General features: G+C 39.4%; 1 protein-coding gene across 2 annotated transcripts; it reads left to right on the top strand.

Moving 5' to 3' along the window:
• Positions 1 to 13882: 13882 nt before the first annotated feature.
• LOC145093233 (LOB domain-containing protein 10-like) lies at positions 13883 to 18045 on the top strand. 2 transcript variants are annotated; one of them, XM_079031310.1, is made up of 4 exons: positions 13883 to 14149; positions 14245 to 14311; positions 15004 to 16023; positions 17696 to 18045. In XM_079031310.1, exon 3 carries the CDS (start codon positions 15054 to 15056, stop codon positions 15960 to 15962), a length of 909 nt encoding a protein of 302 aa, XP_078887436.1. In that variant the 5' UTR covers positions 13883 to 14149; positions 14245 to 14311; positions 15004 to 15053; the 3' UTR covers positions 15963 to 16023; positions 17696 to 18045. The 2 variants fall into 2 exon arrangements, with proteins under 2 accessions (XP_078887436.1, XP_078887437.1); XM_079031311.1 differs by having other exon boundaries at positions 14248 to 14311.
• Positions 18046 to 25402: the final 7357 nt, after the last annotated feature.

A 25402-nucleotide genomic window follows, 5' to 3' on the forward strand; every position in this document is an offset into this window, starting at 1 on the left:
ATCAGTGAATGCAAGTTTGATAAAACATCATTAAGAGCTGATAACATCAAAGTTAGAAATGAAAAATGGACTCTTAAATCAAATTCTTTAAATTGTCTTCCTAAAGAGTGCTATAATATATTGTCAAATAACTTTGTGAATGACCCATCTTCCAATGGGTCAGTGTGTTCTAACTAGTTTCTCAGCACTGCAGGTTCAGGAGCATCTTTGGTACTTAGATAGTGGTTGCTCAAGACATATGACAGGATCCAAGTCTCTCCTGGAAGACTATGTCAAGAAAACTGGTCCTGCAGTAACATACGGAGACAATGGAAAGGGGTTCACTAAAGGATATGGAAATATCAAGTGCAATAACGTGGTTTTTCAAAACGTTTCATATGTAAAGGGTCTCAAACACAATCTTATCTCAATCAGCCAATTGTGTGATGCTGATTATGAAGTTCACTTTACAAAGAAGGAAGAGTTGTCAACACTGACAAGAACATCGTACTTTCAGCAAGTAGAAAAGATGATATATATGTTCTTGATATGTTCTCAAGTGACAAGGCGCTGATGATGTTTAGCATGCTGAGTACACTGTATGATCTCTTATCTCTTTCTCTTCTACAAATCTTCTAAACTAAAGTTGAATGATTTACTGTATTAAACCATACACTGATAACAACTTGAAACTCTTTGCCGATGGTTAGACAAAGCACCAAGGTCTATCACACGCAACTATCCTTTCTTACCAATCTTACACTGATTCTGTGATTCCGTGTGACAAAACACACACTAATGAGAGTCTAACAGTCTTTGCCGATGGTTAGACCAAAACACCAAGGTCTATCACACACAACAATCCTCTCTTCACCTTCTTCTCACTCAGTGTCTAATGATTCAATAAGACGAACCACTCACTGATAAAGACACAACACTCTGTGCCGATGGTTAGATAATCAAACTAGTATCTATCACACGCACCAACCACCTTGCTAACCTTAAACAAGCAAGTTGTACCTTGAATTGACGGTAAACCATCTTTCAGCATGAAATTTCGTAACACTGATCTCAGCGCTTCCGCAGACACTGATTGTCGTTTCATCTTCAGTTCAACGGCTCTTTTTACCCAACGGCTATTTTTTTGATTTGACAGTTTGTTACGATACACAGTTATTTTTAGAGAAGATAATCATTACCTTTTAAAACCCGTTTTGTCCCATATTTAAACCTCTTTCCCTTCTCTTTCAAACCTTCCTTCCATTATCCAAATTTCCTTCGTTTCTTTTCAAAACCCTAGAATCCAAACCTTCTTTAATGGCGGCATCCCTATTTACCTTCTCATCCACTTCACGAAGAGTAATCCCTGCTCCAAACTCTCCTCCTCTTCCCATATACATCAAAGCCACTAATGTCATTTTCAACCCTGATATACCAGATGTTCATCGAGGACTTGGACTCGAAGATTTTTTTAACTTTCTAGTTTCTTGAAGACTTCGATACATTATCAGTGAAGTTCCATCAGAGTTCTTTCCAGAACAAATATGCGAGTTTTACTACTCTGCATCAGTCAATAACGACAACAACGCTATCTCCGGCACCGTTGGGCGTGGCCATCACTCAGTATTCATCAGTGCTGATCTTCTCAGTGCTGCTCTCAGGTTGCCAATCTTTGAACCTTTCTCTGAGCTCCCATCAACTGAACGCTGTCGACGCCTTTTCGATCAATTGGGATACGATCACTCTAAAGCTGGTGCTCGATCAAATCTCATTCTGCGTCAGTGTATGACTCCGGGATGGAAATTCTTCACCGGAGCACTTTGCAAGTGCGTGGGTCACAAATCTCGTAGTGGTGATCGACTGAATACCTTTGAGCAACAAGTGGTATGTTCTCTTCTTCTCAACAAACGTCTTGATTATGGGGCCTTCTTCTTTGATCAGCTTGTCCAACTTCTTCGTGCCAATATAAGAGCTGATCATGTTCCATTTCCACGCTGGATTGCTCTTGTTCTGGATAAATTTTTCGCTGAGGCCTATTACTCACACTCTGGAAACCCCATTCCATGCCCACGAATGTCAGTTCGAATGTACCAAGATGATCCTCTAGCCAATGACATCGGCATTTCTGATCGGATGCGAGAGTGGATCACACATCCTTATATAGTTCCATCATTGAACGCTGACAGTGACGAAGGAGCTGATGATATAAACGACACTAATTCTGACATTCCAGATGATCCTAGTCCAAGAGTTGGTCAATTCTCTCCTCAGGTTTCTCACCATACCATCTTCGTCACTGAAAATATTCACTCGGTTCATGGGGAACCATCTGCTCATGGGGAGCCATCTGCTCAGGGGGGGCAACCATCTCAGGGGGAGCAACCATCTCAGGGGGAGCACCCTTCTCACGGGGAGCAGCATCAATCACAAAAGCTTTCAAGTACTCAGTTCATCCAAATCCCATCCTCAGCCTTTAATAAGCTTCTTACACTGACTTGAGACATGATTCAGCGTCTCCTTCGTATTGAAGCTGATGTTCAACAACTGAAAGGAGTTATTCTGACAACTCCTAATCCTGGCCCAAATGATGATGATGCTAAAAAAGGAGGAGACACTGATTCTGTTAAGAATGTATCTGAGGGGAACGTGCTGAAACAGACCGAGCCACCACAGCCTGTGCACGAGTCTGAGAAACAAATAGAAGCTGAAGTTGAGTATGAAGAATTCTTGTCCAGAGGTGTTCTAATCTAGTTGGTTTTGAACATCATCATATTGGGGGAGATTGTAAGGTCAAACCTTGAAATATGATGATGTTTGAAATTAGTCTATCAGCGTCAGCGCATGACTCAGCGTCAGCATCAACATCAGCATCTCAGTTGATCAGTATATATCTTTATTCAACACGTTGTAACAGTTTTTGTATTTATCTTGTTTCCATAGTTAGCGTAAATTAGTTAGCTGGCATATCCCTGATTTATAGGGATTGTCTAGAATAGTAGTATATAATCTTTTGTATCAGTTTGTAATATGACGTGCGTTTTCATAAACCCTAATAGCCGCTTTGTGCATACGTTAATCTCTTTGTGAGATTATCATTCTTAGTGAAAAGTTTTTCTTTGTGAATCTTTATTGTTCTTATTTTCTGTCATTGTTTGATAAGTTGTTTGATCTTTGGGTCGTTCATCAGGATCAGGTTCCGAGCCAGTAGAAGAGGGGCTACACGAGTTCATCGCGTCAGAGATCACCAGAGGCATCCTTGAGTCGACCCCCATTATCTTCGGGTCGATCAAGGAAGGGATATTGGAGTTGATGGAGGATCGCCTCCAGGCATTCAGGAGCGACATGGCATCTGGCCAGTCGGGATCTCGCACGCTGTCCTTCAAGGACTTTCGACGCAGTGGTGTGCCGGATTTTCACGGGGCGAAGGACCCCATAGCTGCCAGACGATGGATTGCAGACATTGAGTCTGCACAGATGATTAGCTTCTGCCCTGAGAGGTCGAAGGTGAAGTTCGCAGCAGGGTGTTTACGAGATCGAGCTAGGGATTGGTGGGAGTCCGTGGGGGACTCGTTGGGAGCCTCGGCTGTCGAGGCTATGACTTGGTCGGACTTCGCGACCATGTTCAAGGTGGAGTTGGTGCTGGCTGTCGAGCTTCAGCAGCTGGCCAGGGAGTTCTTGGACATGCGACAGATGACGGAGACGGTGGCGGAGATCACCGCCAAGTTCTGGGAGAGGGCATTGCTGGTGCCCCAGTATGCGGGAGATGAGGATATGAGGAGGACCCGTTATCATGACATGTTACGGGCTGACATCCGGGAGCATGTTAGCTTTTCAACTTGCCCTACCCTGGAGTCCATGATTGTACTGCTCCTGTCTCGATTGTTCAGACATCTGAGTTGCTGTGTTTCCACTGCAACCAGAAGGGCCACAAGAAGGCCAATTGCCCCCAGTTGACAGCATCAGCGCCGATTAAGGCGCCAGCTCCAGCTACCCTGCGGATTACAGATGGCCGACAGGGCAAGGCAGAGGCTATAGTGGTGAGGAGCCGGGCGTTTCAGCTGACGGCAGAGGAGGCACCCGCGGCACCCGATGTGGTGACGGGTATGATTCTTTCCCCCTACCTTTTTTATGATGCTATGGTATTGATATGTGCTCTGTGTATATGTATTAGGATCGTTCCATGTGAACGGTATTCCTGTCCAGGTGTTGTTTGACTTGGGGGCCACCCGGTCATTTGTTTCCCTTGCGCTTAGCAAGAGGTTTACTGAGTCTTCAGGCATGTTGGATTGCCCTTTAGAGGTAGAGATTGCCGATGATCGATCGATGCGAGCATCAGCGGTGTTCAGGGATTGTGTTCTGAGGTTATTTGAGGAGCGCTATTTGGTGGATTTGGTTCCTCGTTCCGTTGCGGGGGAACAAGGTGATTATAGACATGGATTGGTTGAGCCCTAATGGGGCGGTGATAGATTGCGCACAACAGCTAGTGCGGATCAGGACCCCGAGTGGGGGAGAGTTGGTGATTCACGGCGAGAGGCCACAGCGTGGACCTGCAGTATGTTCAGCAGTGAGAGCTAGGTGCTACCTTCAACAGGGTTGCGCGGGATATGTCGTGTATGTTATGGATACCCGGGAGACGGGTAAAGCGACGGTGAGCGAGGGTCCAGTGGTGCGAGACTACGCTGATGTGTTCCCGGAGGAGCTTCCTGGACTACCTCCGGAGCGTCAGGTGGAGTTCAGAATCGACCTAGTTCCTGGTGCGGCTCCAATAGCCAAGGCACCCTATCGGTTGGCTCCTCCCGAGATGCAGGAGTTGTCTACACAGCTGCAGGAGCTGCTAGACAAGGGATTTATTCGACCGAGCAGTTCACCCTGGGGAGCCCCGATCCTGTTTGTGAAGAAGAAGGACGGGTCGCATCGGATGTGTATAGATTACTGGGAGCTGAATAAGGTGACGGTGAAGAACCGTTACCCACTCCCGAGGATTGATGACCTTTTTGATCAGGTGCAGGGAGCATCTTGGTTCTCCAAGATCGATTTGCATTCAAGTTATCATCAGATGAGGATCAGAGAAGAGGATGTACAGAAGCCCGCATTTCGGACGCGCTATGGCCATTATGAGTTCGTGGTGATGCCGTTCGGGCTCACCAATGCTCCTGCCGCATTCATGGACCTCATGAACCGCGTGTGTAGACCGATGTTGGATCGGTCTGTGATAGTTTTCATTGATGACATCTTAGTTTATTCCAAGACGCAGGAGGAGCACGAGGAGCATCTAAGAGAGGTTTTGGAGACCTTGAGGAGGGAGAGCTTGTACGCCAAGTTCTCCAAATGTGAGTTTTGGTTGCACGAGGTGCAGTTTCTTGGGCACCTCGTCAACCAGAATGAGATTTCAGTAGACCCGACCAAGGTGGAGGCCGTGATGAGGTGGAAGGTTCCGAAGTCTCCGTCCGAGATTCGGAGTTTCCTAGGATTGGCAGGCTACTATCGGAGATTCATTCGGGATTTCTCCAAGATAGTCGTACCCCAGAGACGGTTGAATAGGAAAGTCGTGGTCTTTCGATGGGGGCCTGAGCAGCAGGCAGCGTTCGAGATTCTGAGGCAGAGATTGTGCGAGGCGCCGATCTTAGCCCTGCCCGAGGGCGTAGAGGATTTTGTGGTATACTGTGATGCGTCGATCTCAGGCTTGGGCGCAGTATTGATGCAGAGGGGGCATGTCATTGCTTATGCTTCGAGGCAGCTGAAGCCACACGAGGCGAATTACCCGACGCATGATTTGAAGTTGGGGGCGGTGGATTTCGCCCTCAAGATTTGGCGGCATTACCTTTATGGGGTTCGATGTACCATTTACACGGACCACAAGAGTCTAAGGTACCTCATGGATCAGCCGAATCTGAACATGAGGCAACGTCGGTGGTTGGACGCGGTGAAGGATTATGATTGCGAGATCCTTTACCACCCGGGGAAGGCCAATGTGGTGGCCCATGCGCTTAGCCGCAAGGCGGCGCCGATCAGGGATGTTTGCATGAGGATGATTGTGGTGACTCCCTTGTTGGAGCAGATCCGGGAGGCTCAACAGGAGGCTATGAGGGAGGAACATCGGAAGAGTGAGCGAATAGTGGGTCAAGTCACCTCCTTCGATTATGATAGTCGGGGGTTATTGACACTACATTGTAGGGTGTGGGTGCCGTATCATGGAGGCGTGCACCAGATCTTGATGGAGGAGGCGCACATATCCTGATTCTCTATTCATCTAGGGGCGACGAAGATGTATAGGGATCTTCGTCTAGACTATTGGTGGCCCTGCATGAAGCGGGATGTGGCGTGGTATGTCGAGCGGTGTTTGACCTGCAGGAAGGTCAAGGCCGAGCATCAGAGACCGCACAGCAAGATGTAGCCATTTAACATCCCGTTGTGGAAATGGGAGGATATTACGATGGATTTTATCACAAAGCTTCCCCGGACGGCACGAGGAGTAGATTCGATTTGGGTCATCGAGGATCGATTGACCAAGAGCGCCCATTTTATTCCGATTCAGGAAAGTATCTCGGCCGAAAAGTTGGCTGATATCTACATCAGGGAGATAGTGGCGCGGCACGGGGTGCCAGTGTCAGTGATATCAGATCGAGATGTGCGGTTCACTTCCAGGTTTTGGAAGAAGTTTCATGATGAATTGGGCACTCGTCTGCATTTTAGCACCGCCTTTCACCTGCAGACGGATGGTCTGAGTGAGCGGACCATCCAGACTTTGGAGGATATGTTGCGGGCATGCGTGCTAGACTTTGGTGGTAGCTGGGATACCTATCTTCCCTTGGCTGAGTTCTCGTACAACAACAGCTACCACGCGAGTATTGACCGCCCTCCATTGGAGATGTTGTACGGTCAGAGGTGCAGGACCCCGATATGTTGTGGGTGAAGTTGGTCAGAGGGTCGTGGGGAGTACCTAGGTGGTGCTCAAGACGATCGAGAAAATCTAGCAGGTTCGGAGCAGGCTTCAAACAGCGCAGAGTCGACAGAAAAGTTATGCCGACAAGCGTCGATCAGACCTGGAGTTCCAGGTCGGGGATATGGTTCTCCTGAAAGTGTCACCTTGGAAAGGTGTCATTCGATTCAGAAAGCGGGGCAAGTTGGGCCCGAGGTTCATGGGACCGTTCAGGGTTGTAGCCTGGGTAGGCAAGGTGGCATATAGGCTAGATCTGCCAGCCGAGCTCAGCCAAATCCACAACACCTTCCATGTCTCCCAGCTACGGAAGTGTCTCGTGGATGATTCAGCGGTGGTGCCGTTAGAGGATATACAGGTTGATGACAGCCTGAATTACATTGAGCACCCAGTATTAATCCTCGACCGGAAGTCGAAGGATCTAAGGAACAAGAGGGTGGAGTTAGTGAAGGTGCAATGGTAGCACCGAAAGGGGTCCGAGTGGACTTGGGAGCCGGTGGAAGAAATGATGGAGCCTTACCCCGAGCTGTTTCAGGATCAAGCAGCAGACTTCGAGGACAAAGTCTAAAATAAGTGGGGGAGATTTGTAGCACCTGGTTCCTGGTACGTAAAATTTATCTTAGTATTTTTCATTTTTTAGCCTTGGACTCGGCGAGTTGTAGGTCCGACTCGCCGAGTAGAGACGAGATCCGGAACATGCTTAAGTTGGCGACTCGGCGAGTCCATATTCTGGACTCGGCGAGTCTTCGTTGTCTGATGAAACCCTAAATTTCAAGGGTTTGCACCCTATTTAAACCCTCTTATCCGCCCCCAAGCTCGCCCCCTTCACCCTCAGAGCTCTATACTCCGTTCAAGCCTTGTTCATTGTGAGTTTGAAGCATTTTAGTGTGTTTTCTTGAAGATTTGGAGAGGGAAGGAGAGTAGATCAAGAAGGAGAGGAGGAGGCCAGGCATCTTTGAGCTATCTCAGTGTTTTCCTTGAGGTATAACTCGATTTCCCTCTGTTTTCATGCTTATAGTCCCTTCTAGCTCCATGAAAGTCCTTCTTGAGTTTTTCCCCAAGCTTGATTGTGCCTTATGGTTTGTAATAAGTTGTTAGCCTCTAGATCTAGGTGGGATTGAGATCCAGGAGCTTAGATCTATTGCCTTTATGGAGCCATATTGCATGAAAGCCCTAGATCTACTCTTTTGGTGCATTTTGAGCCCTAAAACCTTCATTGGTGAATATTTACACGTAAAGTTGGAAACTTTACGTGTTATTCATGCCCTAGGAACCCAGATCTATGAATAGCATGAACTGGATTCAAGCAGAATCGCGTGTATAGTATTTGCATGTGGCCGACTCGGCGAGTCGTTCATCTGACTCGACGAGTCAAGTCGCGAGTCCCCAAGTTTTCCCCCTTTTCGTGCTTGCGGGGTGGAGTGGTGAGTCGTGGGATAGGACTCAGCGAGTCGGATGCTAGATTCACTCGTGAAGTAACTCGGCGAGTCAGTGCCATGACTCGGCGAGTTCAAGGCAATCTTCTTGCCTCAAGAACAACTCGGCGAGTTGTTCATACAACTCGGCGAGTCACAGCTTTGAGTGTTCTTCGGATGAAGAAGAACTCGGCGAGTTGTTCATACAACTCGAAGAGTAGGATGAAGGACTATTGGCCTTTAGTTTAGAAGGAGAACTCGTCGAGTCAATGCTTAACTCGACGAGTAGAGACGGGTTTAGGGTCGGGCAAAGGGATAGGGACTCGGCGAGTTGACAAGTCAACTCGGCGAGTCGGGCCAACTGACAGTTGACTTTGACTTGACTCTTGATTGGTAAAGGGTAAATGGTCATTTTACCCTGAAGTCGGTTAGCAGTATTTGACTAAGGGTTTTGTGGGAATTATAGCCGGAGGATTTCCGGAGCGACAGCAGCAGCACATAGTCAGTTCCCACATAGATCAGCGGTTACTTTGAGGTGAGTTTCCTTCCAGTAGTAACGAGTCTAAGGCACCAAGGCCGGCCCGTATAGAAGAGATGTTAGTATTAGAGTGTGGGCCGAGCCCGTATCTCTTGGTTGAGTTGATTATGATATATGCCAGTATGATAGAGTTGTCTATACTCGTTGTCTGTGTGATACTTGTATATTATGGGTTAGCAGCTGAGTGTGGGCGAGGCCTGTGTCTCTTTGATAGTGGAGTGTGGGCGAGGCCCGTATCTCCCAGATAGTGGAGTGTGGGCGAGGCCCGTATCTCCCAGCTAGCGGAGTGTGGGCGAGGCCCGTATCTTCATGAGTGTGGGCGAGGCCCGTTTCTCCTAGCTGTTCATTGTATGTTTGTATGGTATGAGGTATTATGGGGGAACTCACTAAGCTTCGTGCTTACCGTTTTCAGTTTTCGTTTCAGGTACCTCTTCTTCGAAGGGGAAGGAGTTGGCGCGGTAGCGGTACATCACACACATGCTTTATATTCCGCATTATGATATCACCTGGGGATTTGTACTCTGACACTTTTATGTTTTATAAAAATGTTTTCCATACATGCAATATCTTTTGTGAAATGATATGATCGTTGAACGTTTTATTCCTAATGTTTTGCTAAGTACACGTTTTAAAAAAATGAAATTTTTGGCTCGTATTTTTGGGATGTTACAAATACAATGCTCTCTAATATATTACAGGGTTGAGTTAATTTGGTTTAATTTGTATGGCAGCCTGTGTTTGGGAGCTTGCTTGAAATTGGGGTTGTTGGAATGGAATCATGAATTCCAATTCTGTTGAAATCTAAACTACAATTTGGTTTTGTTTTGACAGAAGTTGATGCTTGAAGAACGGATGGAAAATTTCAAAGTTATTTGAAGCATTCTCAGAGAATATTATTCTTACATGATTTGATTCATGGCAGTTATTTTCGTTAAATGTCTAATTTCGTTGATTATCAAGGAAAGAGCTATTCTTCTGATAGAATAATCTACAATAGAATAATATGAGTATATGTAATAATATATTCTACTAGAATATTCAGGTCGAATAACATATATATGTAATAACATATATATGAGTATATATATATATATATATATATATTATTTGTTATTACTGAGTATTTCATTTTCATAGAATATTATATAAAGTTTTTACTTCTTTACGGATGTAATGAAAATTTTGAAGTTGTATCTAAAAATTTGTTATTAGTCGGTGTTGGCATTCTTATAGAATATCATTCTAATAGAAATATGTATTTTATAATTCGTAGTGAATATGATTCTAACAGAATAAATCAGGGTTAATTATAAAAATTACGTTATAATTAAAATTTAAAGTAATTAAAAAATTAGAATTTTAAAATCAAGAGAGTTAAGTATCCCAAAAAATATGGAATTTTCCTTTTTTTAAATGTATCTCAATTGTCTAAAATACCCTTAGAATGAAATTAGATGATATTTTCCAATTATCTTTAATTTAATAATATATATTAATGACTTTCTTAAATTAAGTAAAATGATTGGTCCACATTTATGCATACAATAACACAATAATTAGTTTAAATAGAATAACCTAAGCCTATATATATATATATATATATATATATATATATATATATATATATATATATATATATATATATATTGAATCTCAAATTCGTGTGGGTCGGCCAAGGCCCACTCTTGCACCTATATGCCTATGTCCCCACCCAGATAGCTGTCAATCGTCTAAGTAATTGTCCAATTGAGTTTTCTCACTATAGTTTATACTTTACTATATATCCTCTGTATGTTAGGATATAGTTGCCTTGTAGTATGCAATTAGACTAGTTCTATTAGTTACTTGTAGATTTGGATTGTTTTTATGTAGATATATTATATGGGGAGTTGAGCGCGGTCCAACCTCAGGCTGAAGGCCAAAAGACTCGGGCGGACTAGCATTATGCTAAAGGCCATGTGGCGAACCAACTTTATGATGAAGGAAAAAGGGCGGACCAACTTTATGCTGATGGCCAAGAGGGGGGCCGACTTTATGCTGAAGGCTATTATATGTATGGATTGTATATGTATTGTGGGATATGATATTTTGGGGAACTCACCATGGTTCATGCTTAACCAGTTGATTATAAATGTTTTTCAGGTACTTCATTGATTCGTAAAAAGGGCAAGGTTGGACTATACACATGCAAATCCACAACATGAGTCTGCATAATGTAGTTATATACTCTGATATATATATATATATATATATATATATATATATATATATATATATATATATATATTGAATAAATAAAAATGGTAAATTTGGATTGAAAATCAGGACGTTATAGATGGATTTGTGTTGATAGGGCCACCGACGAGAGGAGGCATTAGTTGGTGGATTTGCAACCGTGGTGTATAGCTGGTGAGGCAGGGATGGTGGTGACGTGGTGGTAACTACAATTGGAGTTGTGGGTGAGGTCGAAGTCACCTAAGCGGAGTGAAATACCGATGATGATGTGATGGGGGAGATCATAGATGATGATTGGAGAAGATGGGGGAAGAAAGTGTTTGATTTTGGGATTTGAATATCAATAGTTCAATACAAGTAATTAGACAATATCATGGATAATGTAGAAACAGTTTTCAAAATCTGTAATCCGACCTATGTTTGGGTTCGCAAATCCATATGTGGATTAATCTGAGAAATCGAGTCATATTATAGACATAATCTAAATTGCAAATATATAATGAATTGTTGTGTTTCGTGCTCTTGTGAGACTAACATTCAACAAAATAATGATGCAATTTCAGATATCTTTCTTTATCAACCCCCTTAATATATAAAGGCAAAAGTAGTTATTTCGGATAATTTTTGAGAGAAAAGTCACAATCACCACTACGGCGTTGCCCATTGAACCCGACTTGGAACACTGCCCCTAGACCCCGCTAGATGTGATGCTCTTCGAGCCTCATCATGGGCGCTACACTCGGACTCCCGTAACCCCGAGTTCATACTAAATATCCAAGTGTGCCACACCTCAAGTATCAGAATCTAACCAAACTAAGATTAACTTGTATCGAATAAATCTTGACTACACCAAATGTTGTGATGACACTAAAATTATCAAGAGAGAGAATAGTAAGACAGAGGAAAAACGAGAGAAATGACTTGTTTGTTCTTATTTTAAATTTTGGAACAATTATAGGTACTCAATGACTAAGAGGGTGTTTGTTTTTTCTCCGCAGATCTGCGTGATCTCTTCTGTCTGCTTGGCGCAGACCACGGGCAGACATAAAGGTTTGTAGTGGGTTTGTTTTTCTGAAGTCCGCAGACATAAAAGGTCTGCGCGAGGTCTTCACCACACAGACATGGGCCAACCACTTCTAAAGTTTGCCAATTGTTTTAACCTTAAAAAAAAAAAAAGACGCGTACATTTTTTTTCCGCCTCCATCTTCCAGACTTCCCACTGTCGACAGCTCGCTCCATCTTCGATCTAGCACCGCTCGTCTACCATCGATCACCTCCGATCAGCACTAGCCAAGGTCGTCCTCCACTCCGATCGTCGCCTCCTCTCTGATCGCAGGCGTCCCGATGACCACCAAACGAACAGGTTTGTAATCGTTTTTTTTTCACTTCAAACATGAAATTGAGGATTAATCTTGCTGGAAAAACTCTCTAATGCCCTGAAAACAAAAGAAAGGCTTGCACCTCTTGTTTCTGATTTAAAAAAAAAATAAAAAAATAAGGCTTGTGAAATCAAATTTTGTTGGGTAAATATATTATGAAATCAGATTTTTTTTTCTTGTTATGTGGTTTTTGAAATTGTTTTGATTGTTGTTATGCTGCTTAGTATGATATTTGGTCTCAATTTTGATAAATTATATATGGTTGAATTGATCTAAATGGAGTAGAAATTAGTTGATAATCACAGCACGCCAATTGTTTGATTAAAGTCTTCAAAGATGCTAGACTTTTTATTTCTAGTTATTTCAAAGTTATTTATTTCTAGTCATTTCAAGCACCTGTTGCAAGTTGCATTGGTTATACGATCAAGAAATCTAACTTGGTGTTATCTTTTTTCTAGGACTCAATGATCTCTCCCAAGGAATGCTAAGTTGTAGTCATTTCAAGCACCTGTTTAGGGCCGACTCTACCCTTTGCAAAACTAAGCAATGGATTAGGGCCCCCAATTCTAAAGGGCCCCAAATTTTAAAGTTTATTGTGTTGTATATGTATATATACGTATTTCTTGGGATATAAAGACAAGTTGAAGTTTGGCTTGTTGGTAAAAGAACTGGTTTATAAAACTAAAAATCTCATGTTCAAAATTGTTTACTTACTTGAAGGGCCTCATTTTTTTTGTTTGCTTAGAGCCTCTAAAATGGTTGAGCCGCCCCTGCACGTGTTGCAAGTTGCAAGTTGCATTGGTTATACCAAAGATTCTTCTCTATTCATCTTTTGTGTTTAGTTTACATGTAAAAGAGTCATAATTTTTGATGTTTTGAAAGTTGTAATTAATGTAATTGTAACAAAAGTGTGATTTTACTTCAATTTTAATCACATTTTGATCGTTTTATATGAGGTTTAACATGATAGTTTGATGCTGTAAAAAATTAAAAAAAAATGTTGTTTTGGTTGTAAGAATTATATTTCAATATTATAAAATTATTTAAATTTTAAAGTTTAAAAACTCTTTTAAGTTCAAAAAAATTGGTTTATTTATATTTTATTTGATTTTAACAGCCTGCAGACGTATAAAAACAAACAATATTCTTATTGTAGACTGTAGACGTTTGGTCCATCTCTTCTTCATTATACAAGAATATACATGTTTAGGTGTTGTTTGTTAAATTTCCAAAACTAACGACTAAACCTACATATTCTTGTATAGTAAAGGGACCAAAACTATAATTACTCTTAAAAAAAAGGGTACCAAAGGCTAGAGACTAGAGACTAGAAAGCAGGGACAAATAGGTAACTCAGATTGCATTTATATCATCGTTTAGAATCTCTCTCTCTCTCTCTCTCTCTCTCTCTCTCTCTCTCTCTCTCTCTCTCTCTCTCTCTCTCTCTCTCACGAAGTGTAGCAACTAACAAACTCCGGTTTTCAAATCGGAAGGTCAAAATACGCTTCTGTTCAAGTCGGACGGCGGAGAATGCACCATACTCTTTCTCTCTCTTTCACACCCACACACACATACACTCATTCAGACTCATAATTAACACGTAGTAATATATATGCATATACAAATATACACGCACAGAGGGACGAATGACGTCGTCAACATTCTGGTAATGGTTTTCACTCTTCTTCAATAAGCTTAATTTGTGCGTGTTTGTGTTGATTGAGTCCACTGTTTGTTAATTACATATTGGATGGGATCTAGAAGATGTTGAAGATCGGATCAGGAGTTTTTTTCACAATATCTTCTCGTATATATAGCTTCTAACAAGGTACATGAATGATGAATCTCACGCTGGATTAGAATATATATTACATATTTGATATGCAACTCATTAATTAAACAATCGTTTCCTTTGATTTACATTTTGTGAATTCTGGTAAGGAAGGAAAATATTAGTGTGATCAATCGTCGTCTATGAGGTTTTTGGAGAGAAATTAATCGATTCGAACGTATTTTTTTCAATATTTGTTTGATTCTGCTGATCTGCTTTCCTTTTTTTTTTTTTTTTTTGTATTTAATTTGTTTCGAAGAATTGGATCTAAAACGATCGATATACGAGCAGTTTCTAGCTTTCGAAGTTTTCGGTTGCTTTCTCTTGTTTTCGTTTTATGAGTTTTTTGATCATTGTTGATTCACAGAAAATCAAGTTTCATGGTGTATTTCGAGTTTTCCTTCTTCGTGTGTACGCATCGTTCTGGAAATATTCAAAATTATCATCTTAGTAAATTCAACTGTACCAAATTTTATTAAATAAATCCTGTCATTTGACTTAGAATCGCTGGTTTCGATACACAAAATTTTGCTTTAATTGCACCACCTGCTTCTCCAAAATCGGTAAACGAACCTTCGCTGAATGCGATGTTATAATTATTCATTCATTTGTACTAATCAATTCTCAACATTATCGATCACATGAATCATTAATTCAATTCCTTTTGTGAATGAAACCCTAACATGCAGTTCCAAAGGTGAAGAAGAAGAAGAAGAATTGAAGAAGAAGGAGATCTAAAATGTCGTCCTCAAATTCTCCATGCGCAGCTTGCAAGTTCTTACGCCGTAAATGCACACAGGAATGCGTGTTTGCGCCATACTTCCCACCTGATCACCCTCAAAAATTCGCAAACGTACACAAAGTCTTCGGAGCAAGTAACGTCGCCAAAATCCTCAACGAACTCAACACAACTCAACGAGAAGACGCCGTTAATTCATTAGCTTATGAAGCCGAAGCAAGGTTACGAGATCCGGTGTACGGATGCGTCGGATTAATCTCTGTTCTTCAACACCGATTAAAACAAGTTCAATCGGATCTACACAACGCTAAACTCGAATTATCTAATTACATCGGCCCTTCCGCTATGTTACCAATCTTAAATCCAGGTTTCATCCCGCAAATCGGAAACATGCCGACGTCATCATCGGTGCCGGTGTTGCCCTACAACATGCAGCCGATTTTCCGAGACGCTCAGCCGCAGCACCACCAGCAAATACTTGAAGCTCAGCAACAGCAACTGGTGGCGGTTGTTAATTCTAGAGAACAACAGGAAATGTTAAGGAGTTATGAGCAACAGCAACAACAGCAGCACCAACCACCACCACCGCCACCACCGCCGCCGTCGTTACAGCAGCAGCAACCGGGTGAGCTAGTAAGGTTTAGCGGCGGATTTGATGCCGGTTCAGGTGGTGGTGGGTTTAGCCCGATGACAGCTCAGGCAGCTATGTCAACTTTAGCGTTAGGTAATTCTTATGTGAATAACAACATGTACCAGATCCAACACCAACAGCCGCCGCAAGAACATCACCACCACCAGCTCCACGTTCAACCGCATCAGCTTTTGCTGCCACAGGAAGCTCAGCAACCGCCGTTGGTGGTGCAGAGAGCTGCCAAGGAGGAGGATAGGAGCATTGCTCCGTCGTGTTGAATTTGGTCATTTACTCCGGCGCCATCTTTGCTATTCTTTAAATATAATTTTGTTATTCCGGGTACGTGCCCCTATATGCTTCTCCTTCTATTTACATAATTGTTAATTTAATGTTTTTTCTTATATTATATGCATGTACATAAAATTCCTTTTGTCTATATTTAAAACATTTTATCAACAAAAAGAAATTTATAATATGCACTGAATTGGATATCATCAAGTAACATTATCATTGACTAACTAATTCAAAAACTAACTAATTAATTCATAGCCGGTTAGTTTATTATAATTTAACAAATTGAAAGAGAGTATGAAAAATAATAAAAAAATTATTTATTTGAAAGAATATTATCATTTTCACATTTCAGTTAATAAAATATAAAGGTTCTTCAGACACATTTGCAAAAATCATTCAAAAATTGAGTTTCCCAGATGCGTCACAATCACGCTAATCATAACTTCTACCCCCTTCAACTTTAACTTTCTACACTTTGCTGCCTTTCTTTCAATTCAATTTTTGGGAGTTGAGAAATTTACTAAAAACACCATATTTTCTTCTATGATTGACACTGATTTTGATTAGTCAATAGTCACTAACATAGAGATGAAAAATATAAAAGAATATAAAAGAAACTTTAGATGTATAATTAAAAACTAACTTTTAAATGTATATTTAAAAAAAAATCACAGAAAAAGCTCAATTGGTTTATCAATACACTATATTAAATATTTCTTGTAAGTTAACTTATTAATTATTTTAGAAAATGTCAATTGGAAAGGAGATAAAAAAATTGGAAGGGGCCTATTTTTTTCTTCTCAAAATGCAAAAAGAAGAATTTTATTCTATATTCTTCCAAAGATATTATCAATTACGTATTGAGATCAATAGTACGTTAAGTTGTCTTATCTTATATCGAATCTTATATAAATTTAGTCAAATATTTTGACAAAGTCTTTACTACTTATAAAAATAACGTCATACTAGTTTATAAACTTCATAAATTATGTCTAATTTTGGTATTTTATATATATGCAGTAAATGTGTTTCATACTAGTTTATAAAATTTCAAAAATTATGTCTAATCTTTGTATTTTGTTCTATTTTAAATGAGTTAATATGATCAACATCAACTAAATGTAAAGTTGTTTGTTTCATGATTATAGAAGGATTACATAGTATCTTTGGTAAAAGAAGTTAAAACTTAAAATTAAAACTTTTAGTCTTTATTTGTATAAAAGTATTTAATAAAAATAATTATAAATTCTTGACATATTTAAAATAATATAAAACATACAATCAAAAGCTAAAAGTTAACTATTATAAATAGTAACCACCATGGTTATTTGTAAGCATCATTTAAAATATTTAAGTAATTGTAACTTTTATATATATATATATATATATATATATATATATATATATATATATATATATATATATATATATATATATATATATATATATATATATATATATATATATATATATAAAGTTAGAAGAGAAGAAAGGTCAACATAAGCTTTTGCTTTACTTTTACATAACAAAAGAGAGTTGTCTTACGTATAGAAAGGTGGGTATGAATATACCTTAACAAGTTACAAGCCATCTTCATTCTTTAGTCATATTCAATTCTTTATGCTCTTGTTATTTCGCTTATTTTACAAATCTTTGTTTTTATTATCTTTGCAAACAATTGTATCAATCATTTTTTCGTATTATTTTTATTTTGCAGTTTATTCCATGGTCGTCAAAAGTCAATGAAGAGGAAAAAGAGAGACGTACATCTTAGATTTGTGAAAAACAAAATTAACATGTAATTTTTTTATTTTATTTCTTTATTTTTTTTGAGATTTTTTTAAAGGTTGTTAAGTTATTTAACAAGAGAGGGTTTATTTGCCCCTCGTTAATAGACCCTATTGTGGAGCATTTCCATTTGGGGTAGGAACGAAGGAGATTAGGAGGAATTAGAAGTATTGATTTCAAACTATTTAAAACGGTGGGTTGTATCGGACATTCTATACCTATTATGTTAAATAAGCACATGAATTGTGTTAAATAAATTCAAAAAATTTAAAGGGAAAAGGTAATTATTTTATAAATGTACCCTTTTTAATATTATAAAAACATATTAGTTATTTGTTTAATTTAGAAAAATGAAAAAAAGGTGGATCAATCATGCTTCTTTTGAACCATATTGAAACACAAAATGCTTGTTTTGTGTAAGACTCGTAGATACTGATTGGGTGTATGTGTTCGAAACGTTCAATTGGATCTGAGCGTTACTATAATTGAGAATGAAAACATTCGTATTTATTAGTGGAATGTTTTTCATATTTATTGTTGTATATACCCAAAATGGAAAACAAACAATAAACAATCCTTTTAGAGAGGTGGGTGTGGGCAATGCCCACACGAGTTATTAGGCTAAAAAACAAAAAAACGTTGTTACCAAATATGATAGTGGTAACGGGAAGTAATGCGAAAGCCTTTAACATGTAAGAACAGGAGGGAGAGGCGGTGTTCATTGGCGTTATCACGTGTTATGAGGCACAATAACGGGAGTGGGTGTTGCCCACTCCGAGTAGTCTTAATAAATGAAAGTTTTTTTTGCCACATGTCAATTTCATGATTTTCGACACTTGTCATTTTGTGGTATTTTTGAATAAATGTTTTTTTCATTTGTCATTTTCTCATTTTTTTTTATCTTATTAACTAGGTGTGAGACCCATGAGTTTAATTAAAAAAAATTAAATATTAAATTTTAACAATTTAAAAAGTTTTAATTTATAAGAAAAATGAGAAAAATTTTGAATTATTAAAATTAATGTGGCTTTAATATATTTAATACATTACATATATAAACTTTTTCTAATAAATACTTTACATATATATTATCTTAAATATTAAATGTAGAATTTTAATTTAATAAATGAAAAATACAATAAAATGACAAGTGGAAAATAGAAAATTTAAAAATTCTAGAAAATGTCATGTGTCCAAATGAAGGAGAAGAAGACATGTGGCAAAAAACTTTCATTTATTAGAGTAGATTAGCATATCATATTTACACATTAATTAATAATTGTTTTAATTGAAAATAACCAATAAATTACAATATTACAACTCATATAGTATTTAATATGTTTCCTTAAATTCAAATTTTAAATTTTAAATTTAAATAAATTTTTGTTTAAACCTTCATATTTATTTATTTTTTTGTTTTATCCAACCCGTATAACATACGGGTCTTACAACTAGTAGGATTCATACAAGCTTAATCCACAATTCCATTTTCTAAACATTGAAATTCACATCAAATTTCAATTCCATTTTCTAAACATTAAAATTCACATCAAATTTCCTTAATTAACACAAAAATAAAAAGACCAAAAACCAAAAATATTCTGCCATAAAAACAAAATAAAACAAAAATAAAACAAGGGAAATGAGCTCAAGTTGGAGGAAATTAAAAGTGGGGCTCTAAATAGAGGATTCGGCAATGATAGATAGGGCCATTTTCGATGATCTCTATTCATGGGCCTCCAAGAAGCTCCTAATGGATCAAATGTTGCGCCCATTTTAAGGTGTTCTTTTTATTATTATTATTATTATTATTATTATTATTATTGTTATTATTTTTTAATTTAGTTTGTTTTTCTCTTATTTATCCATAGCAAAATTAAGTATTTAATATACTTAGCATCATTCTTTTTGGAACTATGCCCTCGTCACTAGGGATGACAGAAAACCCCATACCTAACGGGAACCCGAAACCCACACCGCTTTTGACTGGGGAATCCCCAAGTTGACCGGGGATGGGGACGGGGATGGAGAATCCCCGAATAAAAAAAGTGGGGATGAGGATGGGGATGGGGATACCCTTAATCCCCGACCCTGGACCCGCCCCCAACATATATTCATATATAAAAATAATACATAACATATATTTATAGTACAATTTATAATACATAAAATTTGATCTAAGTAACCTAACTCATTAATAAATACTTTGTTGAAATTATATTTTTACTTTTTCTTTTATCTAATTTAAACTCGTGTAGATTTCTTTTTCCTCTTTGGTTGATCTATTTTACCTAAAATATCAATCTGATATTTTTTTTCTACTTGATTTTTTATGTATGTATTTAAATTTGGTAGAAAATTTATTTATCTTTTTATGCAATTTATGAGTAAGTATATATTTTATAAAATCTTTAAACTTATGCTGGTAAAATTGAAATTTAGAGTTTTTTCTTACGTAAAAGTTTGCATGTTAAAAGAGAAATAGAAATCCCCGTTTCCCCGTTGGGGATCCCCAGTCCCCGTTGGGGGTGGGGATGGGGGTTTATTCATATTCCCCGATGGGGATGGGGATGGGGATGAGAATTGGATTGAGGATTCAGGGATGGGGATGAGGATTGGGGTCCCCTGTGTTCCCCGTCCCCGTTGCCATCTCTACTCGTCACCACCACATACCTTTTAAACATTCTCCCATTTCACATCATTGGAAAAAATCCTCAACCGAAATTCTATATCTTGATAGACCCATACACACTCATCTATGGACCTTTAGATGTCTTTGTTATTCCAGCACAAAGAGTGATTTCTAATGGATTGCACTCTGGCAGGTAAATCAAGAAATAAAGTAGCCAAGTTGGTGGAAAGATGAAGCACTATGGTGGATGCGAATTAGATCACTAACATGAAAAACCATCAGTCACTTGGAAATTTTTTAGAGACAAATTCCATGAAACCAGGTCGGATCGTCCCGCTTTCATCAATCCAAATATTATGCAGATTTCAGAAAGGGATAAGAATATTTTAGAGGTTCCTTTCAATCTTAATGAAATTAAAGAGGCGATTTGGAATTGCGGAGGTGAAAAGGCCCCTGGACCCATAAAACATTATTGGGCTTTGATGCAAGATGATATCATGAGATTCGTTAAACATTTCGAAGAATTTGATTGTCTATCTAGGGGAAGCAACTCGTATTTTATTAGTCTTCTTCCTAAAACAAAGACCCTCTTTCTCTTAATGAGTTCCGCCCCATCAGTCTCATAGGATGTTCTTACAAGATTATTGTTAAATCTCTCGCTTCATGCTTAAAACGAGTTATTGGTTCAATTATCGGAGAGACAGAATCTGCCTTCATTGAGGGTAGAAATATCTTAAATGACCCAATGATAATTAATGAAGTTTGTAATTGGCCAAAGAAGGCGAAACAAAAAATTTTCTTATTTAAAGGTGATTTCGATAAAGCTTTTGATTCCATAAATTGAAACAATATCGATCCGGTGATGGCACAAATGGGTTTTGGTGAGAAATGACGCTTCAAGATTAAAGGATGTATCCCGTCTTCCAGGGCTTCATTTCTTATCAACGTATTGGCAACCAAGAAATTCCCCATTTCCAAGGGCGTGTGACAAGGCGATCCCCTCTCCATTTTCCTTTTTATAATCGCTATGAAAGGTCTCAATGTCGCCATGAAATTTTCTTGCCAAAATTCTTTGTTTCACGGTGTTGAAATCCCTAATCGATGTCCTTCTATATCACATGCTTTTTACGCAGTCGATGTTTTGTTTATTGGTGAATGGTTAAGTTCAAATCTTGTCAAGTTGCAAGGATTTAAAGATGTCTTCATGCTTGTGCGGGTCTTAAAGTAAATTTTAGTAAATCCCTAAGTATTTAGGATTGGAGTTTCGGCAGGGGAAGTAAACGTATGTACGCCTATTTTGGGCTGCAATGCCGCCTCTTTTCCTTTCAAACATTTAGGTGTTACTGTGGGAGCTAATATGTCGAAAAGAAATTGACAACCCGTCATTGATCGGGTTCAATCCAGGCTATCTGCATACCTGGAAGACCAAAACTCTCTATTTTGGTGGTCGGCTTACCTTAGTTAAAGTTGTGTTAGGTAGTCTTCCGATCTATTTTTTCTCCCTCTTTAAGGTCCTTTCTTTGATTATTGAGTTTTTAGAGAAGATTAGGCGTTGCTTTCTTTAGGGTGGGAATGATGAAAAAAACAAAATTTCTTGAGTGGCATGGGAAACGGTTCTTGGTCCGACAGAAAAAGGTGGTATCGGTGTTGGTTCTCTTCTCTCCCTCAATTTAGCCTTACTCTCTAAATGGTTATTGAGATTTAAAACTGACCCACATGCCCAAGTTGTGTGAGGGATCCACAATTATTTGAAAAAAAAACTCATATATTCTCTTAGTAAAAAGACGTTATCATACACTTGGTACAACATTGTTTAGGCATTTTATAACTTGCAAGATATGTGGATTGGTGCATCAGATGTTTTCCAGATCCAAGTAAATTCTGGAAAGAATACGCTCTTTTGGTTGGAAGATTGGTTTGGAGACAAGACTTTTCCTGATCGCTTCCCTAACATCTTTAATCTTGACTGGAAAAAATTTTGTTTCATCTATGAGGATAAGATCCAATTGAAATTTCACTTTGGTTTGGAAAATAGCTCCTAGTAACCCCATGGAGACTATGGAGCTAAATGCTCTTTGGGGCTGTAACATCTCAAAAATCACAACAAATTTAAACTTTTCAAAAATAGCTCATTTGCTTAAAAAGTTTACAAAACCATTGTTTCCAAAGACATTATTCAAACTCAGAGTCTCCCAAGATCCAACAACATAAAACCAAGGATGTGTACGGTCAAGCCTTTGCCTTCCCCCAAGAACCATCACATAAACATAACAACCAACAACATGCGTACAAAGCCTTCAACATGACTGGACCACTTCACCGAGCCTTCGACCTATCTGGACCGCTCTCTGTGCCTTCGGCCTGACTGGTCCACCTCGTAGGCCTTCAGTCTATCCAGACCGCCCTGGGTGTCTTGGCCTTTAGTCTCAGCTGGTCTGCCTCAACCCATTAAACCATCACATTTCAACATACACCATAACAATCAATAGCTATCATATACATGTAGTCGTAAACATCTAACATATCACTACAACATAGCAATATCCTATATATACTAGGATACAAATCTAACAGATCACTACAACATAACAATAACCTATATATCAGGATACAGATCCAACATATCACTATAGCATAACAACATACAATAAACAAGGATGTCAATCCAATAGGCCGATCTTGGTGCCTTCGACCCGTCAGTACAGTGAGGAAAACTCACCTTTTAATCCGAACACAATCTGAATGAATCTCTGCTCCGACAACCGACACTATTCGACCCCTAGTAATCAAAACATTTCCCATTCTAGATTAATAACAATTCCCAAAATATCCTTGGTCAAACTTGGTCAAAGGTCAAAAATTCAAGACAATATCCAACTGAGTTAACTCAGCCGAGTTGACCCAACCGTGTATGTTGGGCGTACTCCTCTACACGCGGGGCGTACTCAATTGTTGACAAGGCGACGAGGCTCTGACCATGTATGCATAGCGTACCACCTGGTACGCCCAACAGACACACCTGGTCAACTCTTTTCCCATTTGGAGCTTATTACATCAAGTCCTTACGTCCAAATTCAGATGCAAGCCCAAAATAACGTTCTTGAACATAAAGTTTCCAACTTTATGGTCTTGCATGGCCAAAAACTGCTTAATACTAAAGATCTCATGTACTTAACCCATTAAGACCTTGTAGCACTTGCATGGAAAGGAATAAGTGATCGAGTCCACATTTTTATGCTTATAAACACCAAAAATGACTGAAAGGGAAACTTAAATGGATTGGAGTAGCTTATACTTGAAATATCCAAATAATGGGACCAAAAGGACACAAACTTCATTGCTAAATTAGATCTATGCATAGAGTCATCAAGTTCATAACTTTATACCTTAAAATGGATCTTGAAGGTGAGATGTTCTTGGGTCTAGAAGGTCTTGATCTTCCAAGATGATTCTTCTTTCTTCACCTTGTTTCAAAGGCACCTCAAACACACACTTTTGAGCTCAAAGGATCACACACAATGGATTAGGGTTGCAAAGGATGAAATGAAGGTTGGAGGTTGGAGATGGAATGAGAAATGAGGACTTAAGGATGCTTAAATATGGATCAAACCCTAAAAATTAGGGTTTGAGGATTATTCACGTACACCCTGCGTACTGGATGTACGACCAACGTACTCAGTCTCGTACATGTACACTCAACGTACACAACGTACGCCCGGTGTACTAAGCCTTAACCCAAAATTACAAAAATGCCACAATGGGCCATTTTGCGAACTTTCTCATACACAAGGGCTAAATACTATAAGTCTTGATAATAAAAGGGAAATTTTGAAAATACCTCAATACCGGGATGTTACAATTCTCCGCCACTTGAACTAGACTTCATCCACAAAGTCTCCTGCTACAAACAATTCCGGGTAATTCTCCCGCATCTCTAACTCGAGTTCCCATGTCCATTCGGAACACTTTTGATGCTGTCATTGGACCTTGACTAATGATACGACCTTGTTGCACAAGGTCTTCGTCTTTCGATCTAAAATTTCCACTAGTCTCTCAATATAGTTAAGGAGATCATCCACCTGAACATCATCCAAAGGAATAACCGCTAAAATCATCAGCCATACACTTCCGCAACTGCGAAACATGGAAGGTGCTATGAATATGAATGAGCTCCTCGAGCAGATCCAAACTATAAGCTACCTTGCCAACCTTGGGAATCACCCGAAATGGCACGATATATCGGGGTCCGAATTTGCCCCTATTCTTGATGTGTATTACACCCTTCTAGGGTGATGCCTTCAGCAAAACCATGTCACAGACCTGAAACTCCAACTCAGATTGACGCTTGTTGGCATAACTCTTCTGCCGACTCTAAGTTGTCTGCAGTCTCTACCTAATCTGTTGAATAAGCTCTGACGTCAAAAGGACTACCTCAGGTCTTCCTAATACTCTATGACTAATCCCCCCCCCCCCCCTTTTAACAAACCGGGGTACGACACTTCCTCCCATAAAGAAGCTCCTAATGCGGCGCACCGATGTTGGAATGATAGTTGTTGTTGTATGAAAACTCAGCTAAGGGAAGGTAGGAGTCCTAGCTCCCACTGAAGTCTATGACACAGGCTCTCAACATGTCCTCCAGTATATGAATGGTCTGCTCACTCTGACCATCGGTCATAAGCAATGCTGAGATGTAACTTCGTACCTAGTTCCTCGTGGAACTTCTGCTAAAAACGAGATGTGAACCAAATATCTCGATCATATACAATGGGGACCGGAACACCATGCCGAACAACAATCTCGTGTACATACAAGTCAGCCAATTTCTCGGCTGAAGAACTTTCTTGAATGGCTAGAAAGTGGGCACTCCTGGTTAGACGGTCCATAATAACCCATACCTCATCGTAACCCTTAGCTGTCCAAGACAACTTTATGATGAAATCCATAGTGATATGTTCCCGTTTCCACATGGTAACCTCCAATGGCTACAGCTTTCCATGCGGCTTC

Source organism: Lactuca serriola, chromosome 3 (genome assembly GCF_051521515.1).
Source record: "Lactuca serriola cultivar US96UC23 chromosome 3, Lser_US96UC23_V15, whole genome shotgun sequence".
Taxonomy (NCBI): domain Eukaryota; kingdom Viridiplantae; phylum Streptophyta; class Magnoliopsida; order Asterales; family Asteraceae; genus Lactuca; species Lactuca serriola.

What these genes read in the sequence shown, in the direction of transcription:
- LOC145093233 (XM_079031310.1), top strand. Translation starts at nt 15,054, where the DNA reads ATGTCGTCCTCAAATTCTCCATGCGCAGCTTGCAAGTTCTTACGCCGT.